This window comes from Anoplopoma fimbria, chromosome 17, assembly GCF_027596085.1.
Source record: "Anoplopoma fimbria isolate UVic2021 breed Golden Eagle Sablefish chromosome 17, Afim_UVic_2022, whole genome shotgun sequence".
Classification (NCBI taxonomy): domain Eukaryota; kingdom Metazoa; phylum Chordata; class Actinopteri; order Perciformes; family Anoplopomatidae; genus Anoplopoma; species Anoplopoma fimbria.
In genome coordinates this window covers 12,100,397-12,113,098 of record NC_072465.1, presented here as the reverse complement: position 1 = coordinate 12,113,098, position 12,702 = coordinate 12,100,397, and the positions used below count along the sequence as shown (strand labels likewise).

At 38.6% G+C, this 12,702-nt stretch overlaps 1 protein-coding gene across 1 annotated transcript in view; it reads right to left on the bottom strand.

Moving 5' to 3' along the window:
• Positions 1-3,872: 3,872 nt before the first annotated feature.
• cadpsa (Ca2+-dependent activator protein for secretion a) overlaps positions 3,873-12,702 on the bottom strand; it is a 126,911-nt gene continuing 118,081 nt past the window's right edge. The window contains exons 24-29 of the mRNA XM_054616472.1: positions 11,801-11,956; positions 10,701-10,848; positions 8,164-8,238; positions 7,691-7,774; positions 6,808-6,840; positions 3,873-4,025 (exon numbers count right to left, since the gene is read on the bottom strand). Coding sequence (XP_054472447.1) covers positions 3,873-4,025; positions 6,808-6,840; positions 7,691-7,774; positions 8,164-8,238; positions 10,701-10,848; positions 11,801-11,956 — 649 coding nt within the window. The remainder of the gene's footprint in view (positions 4,026-6,807; positions 6,841-7,690; positions 7,775-8,163; positions 8,239-10,700; positions 10,849-11,800; positions 11,957-12,702) is intronic.

Genomic DNA, 12,702 nt, shown 5'->3' with positions numbered 1-12,702 from the left:
TTCTTTCTTGTTTACAGTTTTGTATTTTTTTTTTTATATATTAATTTTGAATGAAAAGACATCTGGATGAAGTTCCTCGCTAATATTGAGACAGTGCAAACCTTATTTAAAAACTGCAAACTTTTCAAAAGCATGTGAACGAAAACATTTTGGTAGTTTCATTTTTGGAAAGGACATGAGGAAAACCAATAAGCCATAATATTTCATGTAATGAGCCGCCTTATTGTTGTAAACTATACCAGTGGAGATGGAAAAGACTGATAAATAAATAAAGTCATCAGCCCACCAAGGGGGGGGGGGGCAAGATTAAGGGGAGTCCATCCTGACCTTATTTAAAGAGGACGACAACCCCCAAAGCCACACACACACATACTGGGCTAACTGCCTTGGTGGCCTGTATGAACATTTGCTTTTAACTATTCAATACTGCTACAGTCTCTACTTCTATATTAGCCGTGTTTACATTCAATTGTCAAGCAAATTTTAAGCAAACTTTTAAATAAGGCAAAAAAAAAAAGAGCTAATAACGCACATTTCCATTTACTGGTTTCGAGCGAATAAATTGGGCTACAGCTCAGTTTGGTCAGAAGTCGGTGCTATAGGCTACACATGTCTGTAATCCACCAGTATACTCGGTAGAAGAAGTAAAGGTTGTGAACTGCAAACGAGTCTCAAACTTTAACTCGTTTCATGTCAAAAGGTTTTGGCCATGTTTCATGCCGTCAGCTTCAGAGATGAAGACAATCTTACACACATTATGGAAATAACGTTTTGTTCCTAACATACAAAAAATCCTCAGCAACATTAGATTTACAATTCTTTGCATCACCGAAAGGTAAATACTTATAAAAGTTTTCGTCTTCAACATCACCACAGTGTTAAATACCTGCTCAATTCATTTCAAAGAATATTTCTGAAATTTCCGTTGCACATATTTCAGCAGCCCTGTGATAGTCTGGAGACCTGTCCAGGGTGAACCCTGCCTTCACCCAATGACAGCTGGGATTGGCTCCAGCCCACCTGCGACCCTTAACAGGGGTTACGGTTAATGAATGAATATTTCAACAATAACTTTTGCAAACAGGAATTCAGACATCAGTTAGTGTATCAAATCAATTCTACTGCTTCTGCGGCATTAAAGTCCCCTGAAATTGATTCCTGATAGAAATCAGACACAGAAAAACTACTCTGCCTTAAAGCCTCGAGTCAAGCACTAATGTTCCATCTTTTATGGAACCACCAGAAAGAGAGAGAAGTAGAAAAAAAAAAGGTGGAGTGACAAGAAAAGCACAACAGAGCTGCAGAGAGCAGCCAGAGACACCTTCGTCGGTCCTCGGTGACGCCGCGGGGAGAACTAACACAGAATGACACCAAAGAGAAGCCGGGGTGAGACAAATGCCGGCAGAATTGCTCTGGTGGAGGGAGGGAGGATACATGGCAAAGCAAAGGGTCAAGATGCAGCAACGATCGGCAAACATCCAGCACCGGACACCTCTCTGTCAGCCTCTGTCAGGACCACGGGAGAGGAAGAGGACAGGAGACGGTTTACACCTCAAGGCCTCCATCCAGCACCGTGGCATGCACAGATAGATGGTCTGTATACACGCCTCCACTGTTCAGTCTGCACTGACTCCACCAGGACCAAGAGGTGACAGCTACATCCGCTGCAGAGGATTACACCACCTGGACCATGTCCCTGTCCCTCTGATCTAACCTCAACCCTTCAACCTTCATTCAAATCAAAATAATGCTGCAGCTCATTGATCTAACTTTTTACTATTTATTTAATTATCCTAGTAATCATTTGAAGCAGGGGTTTGCAACTTTTACATGCCAAAGCCCACAGAGTAGCATTAGCCTATGGCTGTCTAGCCCTTTTGTCTTAAAAAAACAAAAAGACAAAAAAAGATTCTGATATGTTTGATATTTTTTATCGATTATTATTATTACTGTAATTAGAAGTAGTAGTAGTATTGTCAATAATAATAATAATAATAATAATAATAATAATAATAATAATGCATTTAAATTAATTTTTATTAGTACCCAGCTGTGTTTCCAGATATGAGCATTTTACTCAAATATTATATCTAATTAATGCTTTTATGTAACAATTAGAATGGGAGTACATTAGGAAACAAATGTATTGTTTTGGGTTAGCCTAAAGGAGGAGTCTGTCTACTGTCTGAGCCCTGGGTAAAGAAAATTCCCAAAGTCCATCAAGAAGCGATAAAGGCATACACATTTGTTTCAAAATAAGAAACATAAGAACTTGATTTTGGCTGAGAGTAGAAGAAAACATGTTTGTCCCTTGGAGATTCCAGATTATTGTCTGCACAGTAATCTGGAATTACTGTGCAGACAGTATTCTTACTGTTGTATCCCCCAACAGAGTATTTAGCTGACGGGGTCATTCAGCCAGACCCTGATACAGTTCATCCTCTCTATTGATCAATTTAAGTTCTAGACGATCGCCTAAACACTGTCAGAAATCTGGCACCAAAACAAAGTACTTGTTTGATAGTGGTGTTCCTGACGGGAGAACGAAGCAGAGAGCAACATGGTGAGGATTGTGATCCGAAAAGTTTAGCTTTGTGTTTTGTGTGCTGTGGCTCAATTTGGTCTGACCAGGACCTTCAGCCAGAGCTTATTTCCAATATATCGATCTGAATCTTTGCAGCTTCACATGTCACAACAGCAGAACCAGTTGTTTTCTACGTTGGCCACACATCTGCTGCATCTTAATCAGCTTCCTGCTACTTTTTTTCCCCCCACAAAAGCAGGATCAACACATTCCAGCTGCTGTCCATTACTTCTTCTGTCTGTACGATGTGTCCATTTGTCTAATGTGTGTTGCAATTATGAGATAAAGATTGAGCAATCTCTGAAATATATATATATATATATAGAGAGAGAAAAACCTTTAAATGTAGCTAGCGGGACAACCTGTTTGTTAGTCTGGTTGCTGCTAAGCCATCTTACAAAGTGATCTTTTGTAGCCCTTTTTCAATTGATTATCTGTTGTTTGCTGACTCAGGAAGAGAGAGAGCGACACTTAGGATAATCCCTCCTCGAGATCAGCACAAACTGCACACAAACACCATGAGACAAAGGGGTAAACAGCGAGGAGCAGGGAGGACTAGGGCGGAGAAATAAGTCTGACTTCCAAAAGAGAAGTGGAAATGCAACTCGTCCCGCTGCTGGGATTGTTTTAGCACATTTCCAGGAGAAATCCTCCAGTGTGTCCCAAGAGGAGGCTCAGTGGCGGGGGCTTACAGATTTACTAATTGTTTTGGTGTTACTTGACCTCATCTGACGTAATGGAGGCAAACAGTGTCCTGGGACTGTTTTGCAAGTTGATTGCAGATTGAGTTGATTACTGTTTGTCAGAATGTGTAAGTACAGTCAGCTTCACAAAATGACTCACAGAGACCCAAAAAGAAAAGAGTCTAAATTAGATTTTGGCAGAAAGAGAGACAAGAAGCACCACAGTTACCTAGCTATGAGTTTGGTAGTTACAGCAGCATTAACATTTTGTACCTTTGCAGACTCACCTGTTGATCCAGCATTACAAAAACCAATAGATTTTTATACTGTAGCAGAGATACAAGATACCAAATATACCAGAATATATTATAACAACATCAAAAATATTGCCATTTGGATATTATGATTTCAAAGCTGTATGAAAATGACAAAATGACAAACTGTGGCAGAGTTGCACTCCGTTCAGATTGAAGCTCACATGAACACTGAGGAGAGGAGATGAAATAAGTGTAATCGTTTCACTTTGGTTCCTCTCTCTCCGTAGGATTTGTTTTAATCTCCTCCTGTAGATGATCACAGGTGGAGTAAATGAAAGCGTGTTGTTGCTAAGCCTGCCTTTGATGGAGGAGGCGGCGCCGTGGCTTACTCACATCAAATAATCTCTCTATGTACACCTCCTCATTGACCTTCTCCCGCAGCATGTCCTGGGAGTGACGGACAAACGTCACGTAACTGTCGGCGACATCCATCCCGGGCTTCTGCAAAGGACGAGGGAAAGAGAGAAAAATGCTATTGCTCAGCCAACTGGTGTCAAAATGTTATTTCACAAAGTTAACTTAAATCAAATTTGCTATACCGTATTTCTGGAGACCCCTGTTTTAAAAATGACAACCCATCAGGCCTTATCTATAAATCGTGAAGAGAGTGAATTTGTGCGTAAATGAACGTCCCTGCCGAACTTTACTGCCATGTCCACATCACCTTATATTATCTAGAAAAGATAACCCAGTCATTTAGCATACGTACACCTCTGAAAGTCACAACTTTGTTTTATGCATGTGTTTTGGAAAACAAATACATATGTTAATTGTTTATAAATGAGACAAAATCAATTCATTTAGTTAAGAGTAAACAGACTCATTCTTTTCATTTCCTCTCATCAGCTAAGCAAACAGAATGAACATTAGCTTTTCATATTTCATATTAGACTACAATTATCTGAACCATATGAATATTCAGGTTCCCTCATGTGGCTCAAAGGTGACTGCAGATAGAAATGTTAAATAAGACTATGGAAGAAATTCTGCTTATTGATTTGGAGACCCAAATAAAATCTTCTGCGACCGGCCTGTGGGTCTAGATCCAGTGTTTGGGAACAGATATATAAATATTCCCATAGAAGGATATAACTGCAAAAAGCTATGGCAAATCAGTTAAATCATTTTTGTATCAGTGGATATAGTTAAACCCAAAACTTTCAGTACTCATAACTTTATTGTGATAGTTGAGAACCAAGAGTTACCAAATATGTCAAGCTGAATAAGTACCAGATAAGTAGAATTTTCATTTGATGGAGGGGTGCGGCAATAAAAACCACAGTGTTGGAAACTTCAGTGTTGACTGAATATTTCACCCACACTCAGTCACACTGAGTCAAATTATATCACTGGTAAAAACATTACCCAGTCAAAAATATGTTGTTTTATTCTGAATATTTTTTCTTTCTTTCTTAACAACCATATGGGGACCCCCAGAAATGATCTTGTGACCCCTTTGGGGGGCCCCGTCCCCCAGGTTGGGAAACTCTGCTTTAGGTGACAAACATATTTCACATAATTTAAATGAAAAAACAATTTGACTTACATTCAAATTGGTTGGGTTTTCCGAAATATTCAGTATCTATTTTGAGAAAAGGAGTGTTTGTATGGGATGCAGACTCTGGACTACAGGGCGGCCGTGAGTGTCAGCCAGCTCTCTTCAGAGAGTTGAGCTTGGCTGGTGACCAACGCTCACAGTCTGGGCATGTGCAAAGTGAACAGGGGCACTGGAGACGCTCAGTTGGGTTTGATGGGGGAGAGCAGATCGTTAGGAGGCCTGCCATTCTGATATCTAAAATATTCACTGAGGACAAAGAGTTATTCCTCCTTCTACCATCAACATGTCTTATCATTTTCAAGATCAGATGGCGCACTCTGTAAAGCGTTTGGTCTCAGGTCGTCTCTCTTTCCTATGACTCACGCCGATTCGATGTTTCACAAAGAACTCATCGCTAGCTGCTACTAAACTTAGTTAACACATCTGCAGTGACACTTACAATGTGTAAATGAGTGTCTTTTTTTACCAGCCAAACTCTCATTTTGTACATTAAGGACACAATTAGCGTGCCGGGCTGGAAGCGACGACCCCTGCCAGTGAACACGATGCCCCGTCACATTCACTGACAAGGCATTAATTTGAAATTCGGCGTGTTGCTACGGCCTAAGTGTTGGCAGCTAATACAGATCTGATGCGTACACACACGCATATACACACACACAAACAAAGCCGCCGCCACCCTGACAGCAGAATGGGCATGTGTTGTACAACATGGACTCACGATGTGTACTGCATGAGAGCGAGAAACGAGGCATGGCTGCCTGTCAGTGTCTGGCCACATGCATATGAATGGACATTTGGGGGAGGAAACACGAGGACATTTGATGTGGAAATATGACAAGCAATGCCATCTGGATTATGATTCTACATGTGAAAGCATGGTCAAATATTTGTGCATGCACAAGAAACAAACACACACGCAGCACTAGGGAACAAGATGGCTTCATTCGGATCCTGAGAACCAATACAACTTTTCATTTGAAGATTTAAGTGAAATGAACAATAGACCCAACCCAAATAAATGTTGCTTATGGCTGTATTAATTTATCTTAAAATTTCAATTAGTTAGCACAATCGTTGAAAATGAAGCCATTTAGTTCACCAACTCACAGTACCAAATGTTTATACTATTGCGTCTCCTTAAAGTTACCTATATACAAATACACACAATTTAGTTTTTTTAGTGATCTTAAATGACGTTCACTTTTATTGTTTCCCAACGTTGTGTGTATCTTTGATGTCTAACAAATGTGTTGAATGCATTTTAAATCCATCAATGTGCCGTTGTCTGTTATGCTTTAACTGCTGCATTTATTATTGGTATTGATAAAGATTTTTTATTTTTTCTGAAGAATTTGGCCAAACTGTACAAATTTGGTTTACGCCCATGGCAGCATGATTGAGTTTTGTATGGTTCTCTTTACATAACTCAAAGCATCATTTTTCAACAGTATACCATGAGCCACAATCTATCTCAAACCTTTACCAAGTGTTTTAAACCTAACCACATACAGGACAGGGAACTTCCTCCAAACATATTTGAAAAAGCTAATTCATAGATAAATGTATTTTATAGGACACAGAGTTGATTCATGAGATGACTAAGACATTTTAGCGTTTATACACACAAAGAGATAGACAGAGAAATAAATGAGTCTCACTTACAGGTACATCCACATACTTGGAGGCAGCTTTCACCTTGACATAAAGGAGAGAGAGGTGGGTAAAAAAACAAGTTAAGTCTCCAGCTGTGGCACCATTTTTCAGGACAAAGGCTGCGTGGTGAGACTGTACTGCCTGTGGTTTAGTACCTGCTGAAGTGGCAACAGTGACTCATGTGTTGATTTCAACTGCAAAAGTGCACTCGCAAATTCAATAACCGGGCTTTTGTGATACTGTGGGACACCAGCTGAGGTGTTAAGCTATTTGGTGCTCAGGAAGAATTCAAAAAAGGTCAAACTGCATCAACATTTTCATTAAGTGAAAAATTAATTATATATATTTTAAAATACAGCAGAATTTATCACTGAATGTAATGTAATATATTTTTTGTAATGGTGATTCATTCAACAAGATCTAGAATTGATCAAACAGGAGAACTTGTGCTGAGGGCCATACAAAAAGCATGGTATCCAAAGAAATGCCTTTGAAATGTATCTTCAATGTATGACCACATTTACTAAAAAAACAAGTGAATGTATACAACCGTCACCACGATCTTTTACTAAACCTAACCCAGTAGTTTTGTTGCATCAACCTAAGTAACACCAAGATTTCCCAGTGTGTGAAAAAGTGATGCCAAGTGTCCATATGTGATGAGTTGGGAATAAGAACGGGCTGTTACAACAGTCTCATATTTTAATATTGCAATGATTTCACTCCCAAATCAGTGATTATGGTGACAGCATTACACAGTCATGGTCACCTGGTGCACCGCACTGGACAATTGTCAAATGTATATCCAACAATAAAGCTGGTGTGGATGTGCTGGAATGTGTTTTAGAAGAAGAATACTGTTGAAAGTGTGTACAGTATATGTGCTACTTACAGTGAAAGATAGGAAGGAAGAGAAGAGTGTTCCCTCATCATATCTGGAGAGCTTGGCTAACACACTCTCTAGGATGACCACAAACTGAGGAAGAGGAGAAGAAGAAAGCAGCAGGGGAATTACTTTACTTCTGTAAATGCAGCAGTATCACAAAGTACAAATAGTCTACAATCAAATGTCTAGTGACAATCAGGAGGCATTAGCAGTAAAATGTACTATAGGATCAGTAAAAGACAGTTCCTTTCATTTGTGACCAGTGTTAAACTATTAAAGCAATAACTTGAAACAGTTTCCTATTTCAATGTGTTCGTTCTACTGTGGTGCAGTTTAAAATACAGCAATACGTCATATTGTCTATGCCGCCTAAAACCATGTATCTCTAGTTTTGGTGATTTTCATGCTCCCAGATCAGATTAAAGATTACAGTTATCCATACATGGTGTAGATTCATACTGTAATATAAAGTTATTTACCTTAGCTACTAGCAGCGTTATCATCTCCTTCACTGTCTCTTCGATTAGATTATCAATTTGGGAATGGTATTGTCTCTAAAGAGGAAGGAAAACAGAAACATGTTACTCTTCTCATCCACAGGAAATATTGGGCATTTTATATTCATTTACTTCATATTTATATTCACTTGTACTGAACTAATAATTTGCCATAGGGCAGTTTTAGATTATCTATGAAAAAACAAATGTTGCAACACTAGTTATGATATCACAAGATAAATTGCAATGTTGAGATTATTCTCCACTAATCACATCTTTACCTTGCTGTCCATTTAGACAGGCAGCACTTGCCTCATACAGGATTTCATCCCAACAAAAAAATCTTTACAAATTCTGTGTCAAAGCAAAAGAATATGTTCAAATCTCTCAACTGGAAACCCCACTCTGAGGTCTTTAAAAGATGCTGTTTTTTCTTCGACCCAGGCTCACATGAGAAACTCAGTCTCATCTCTGTATGATGGGTACAATGATGGATGTAGCATGTATGCCTAGCTCAGCACAGAGTCTGTACTGTACACCTCTGGATTTGCTTCCTGGCTTTGTGCTAAGCTAGGCTACATACACATACCAGACCTACTGGATGTACGTGGAATTTATCTCAATCTTCTCATATGACTCCGGATAACTGCTGCAAAGCTGCTCTCCTTTACAGCCAGGCTATATAGTGCAGCTTTTTTCTGTATATGCGATTAAAAATTGGTTCGCGAATGTGAACAATTCTGTAAACTCTGAGTGGCAAAACACACACACAGAATCCTTTCCCTCCCATTAATCAAGAGTACAAAACTTTCAGGTAGCAGCTCCTCATTTTTAGTTGGCCCACCATCACTTTCAGTTTAAAATAGTTAAATATAATGTTGCTGTCGGGAGATTATATCAGATGTCACTAATTAACATTCATTCTATAAGTAAGAAAGATTTAGGACCTGTTGGCAACAACATCCTCTTGAAATGGGAATGAACCGGGATGTTTAGGTGAAATGTGTTCTTGATTTTGATCATTAGCACTGACACCTCACGGTTCTGGTTTTGTTTACTATCGTTTTATTAGGCAGTAAATAACAAAAATCTGGTATTGCAGTCAATTTGACAGCAGCATACATATTATCAAAAATAATAAACTCGGTGCAGTCCTTTCAACAAGGGTTTGACATGTGGTTACTGCAAGCCAAAACTTTGTTTTCTATTTTTTAATTAATTAAATGAAGTGTGTGCACAAGAATTATAAAGTGTTTATTAATGCTCTTTTTAAGTACACATATTGCACATCATTATGCACATACAGTAGCCAGATGACTTGTTTCAGAAACCTGATTTCAACAGCCTTTAATACAAATGTCAGAATATAATAAGGCTTCCTCAGTTGTACACTACATAAATACAGTACTGTTATGAACCAAACTGCAGTAACAGAATTCCATTTGAAAACCCCTTAATCAAATGTTAAAGGATTTCAGCAGTATGCTGTGAGGATGAGAGGATTTGAGCAGAGATGTTAAGGTGAACAAACATCACATTATGGCAAAGCACAGCACAAATGATATCTGTTAAATGGAGATGCAAATTGCACAATTAATTAATGGTTTTATTTTCTTTTTTCTTTACCTACATTATTTTTCAAAAAAGAATCAATTTCACATTATAATAGTGTACTTATGTATTGTTCAGGTCATTGTTTAAAACATCTTTTTATTTTGGCCTACTGATTGACAAATAACACAATTAATTTACTATTTTTTTGTGGGATGTAAATGAATGTAGTGCTGTACAAGCATTTTAACGACCCCCCGGTTCTCCCATAGAGCAGAGCCCAGTGAAGGACTTGGGGATGATTACTCCTGCTAAAGAACTGCTGTCATGGAAACCCAGAAGCAGCATCACTGCGAGGAATCCTTTTGTTTAGCCTTGTAGCACCAACAGAACAGTGAAGGACTTAGCAATAATTAATTCACTGTCAGCAATTGGTATCAGTCTCCGACTCTGTGAAATATGAGATCTCTCACTTCTACCCCATGTATATTCAATACTATCTACACATATGCTAATGAAATCCAAACAATTCAAGTGGAGGAAGACAGACAGGGAAAACTGATGACTAATTATACATTTGGGAACTGGAGGGTGAGATTTCAATTGAATTCGTAGCTACACTTACCCAATCTCTAACAAACTTTCACACGAAAGAGAGAGAAAAAAAGCAGCAGAAAAGGAGAAAGATAGAGGTGACATGAAATTAAAATTAAGTGAATACTGCAAAAAAAAAGGAAGAGACAATGAAAGAACAAAAACTGAACTAAAGAAAAAGAGAGAGAAAAATAAATTAAGACTTTCCCACCTTCATTGGCCAAGGCCATTCACAATAGAAACACAAATCATCCAAAACCTAACGATTTGATGATGGAAGATTCAAACCTGTTTGATGTCCATGAGGAGTCGGTGGCAGGTTTAAACTTTTAAGCAAGATACAATTGTTTTAAAGCTGAGTTTCCAGGACATACCTCCTGCCCCAGGTCCACAGCACACAGCTTGGCTGACTGGGCCTTGGCATCCACCATGACGTTGAACATGGTGCAGATGGACTGTGGCACGCGGAAGTCTGTGGCCCGGCTGCTCTTCTGAAGCTTGGCCTCAAACGCTGCACGTGTCCTTTAGAGAATCAAAGGAATAAACGGGGATGTAGTATTTAAGTAGAATATTACAGTATTCCCTCAACCCACCCAATCCCCCAAATAAATACCATTACATTCTATTCTAAATACTGGTCCAAAGCTTTCTCTACACTACCAAGAACCAAAATCTGATAATCAAATTAAGATCAAATACGTTATTATTTGAACACAAACCATCATCTTTTTTTCAACCTTAACCAGGTAGTTTTGTTGCTTAAACCTTATCAATCCTTTCACAATGTAAACCAAGGGGTATGGTGTGTTTCTGCAGGAATGACATGAGGCTGATATGAAATGACCCTGGTTATGAAATGTATTTCTGGTTCAAAATATAAAATATCCGTGAATCCATGGTTTGCTGAAACCTAAAATGCCAACATTTTTACTGTCTGCTGGTTTGTATAAACCTATGTGCAGTATTTTGGCATCTGATAAGCCTTCAAATTCATTGATCTATCACTCAAATTGGACTTCCTGCCTCATACTCACATGTCTCATTGGTACATGAAGCAACACATACCCACCAATGCAGCAGATCACATTGTTATAATGCTGTCAAGCGTGCCATGATGATGGACTCTAAAATTAGATTATTATTATCCTTGCTGGTTGTAGAACGCTGACAATTAGAACAAAACTAACTGGTAATTTCCAAAGTAATTGCATTTACTACTTGCTTGGAACACTAACTTTTTTTAACTAGCATTTAAACTAACTTTCTGTGAAACCATCAAATGTGTCTTCTGAACCTCAGTGTCACTCAGCATTTCCTAATGTTAATTGGATCCCAGTATTTCTTACCTGCCAACTCTTGCTGTTTTGAGACCAACATCACCACAAATCCCATGTCACAACTAGAATACATACAAATGATAAACAACTGTTACTTGCTAGCAATAAGACCCATGTGTATTCAAACAGTATCTTACCGTTTTACACATGATTCAATCATGTCACTGGACATCAGCTTCAGTCGGGTCTCCAGGTGTTTGCCAAACTCCTCCTCTGGCCAGTGGAGATCTCTGATGAAGGTTTGCAGAGCATCCAGCTTCCAGAAGAGATCCTCCGACGTCCCCGAGCCATTACTGCAGGAACACAGGTCCCAAATCAGCATTTAGACACAGAGCTTTGAAAAGGGGAAAACAATGATGTTGGTTCTAAATCAAATGCTTGAATGGTTCATTTGAGTTCTTGCAATAATCAGGTTGATTAGAAAGAGTCTCTACATTGTCTCATGCATTTTTCATTTAACCTACAGAGATGGTAGTAATCTTTATTACTGGACATTTTCACATTTTCCTTCTCTAGAAAATGTAATGATAAAAGATGAGCAGAAGATTTCCCGCAACGGACCAGCTGTTTCGTCCATTAGGTGTTACCTTGAGTTTACCTCAATGTGAAAACATCAGGGATGGAGTATTCAGATCCTTCAGGCTACTTCACTACTGATACCACATTGTAAAAAATACTTCAAAAAATGTATACAGTAAACGTACTGCTTTGACAGAAAACTTTGTAGAAAAGTGTCCCCTGTGGCCGTTATACTATAGTATATTATATCAATGGATTATTAACACTTGTGCATTCATTTAAAAGCAGTTTCATTGTTCTAATTGGTTGAGGAGTCATTTCTAACTTTTTTGTTATTAGTGGGTTCACCTGTGTGAATATGTGGCTACAGAATACACATATTTGCACTGTGTGTGTGAGTCGAAGTAAAATCAGCACTGGTATAGAACAGACAGAGACAAAGCAGAGTATGTGCTCAGGAAAAAATACCAATTGTAAACATTTTTCAATGTGTTTTTTGTTTACAGTTAACAAAACCGAA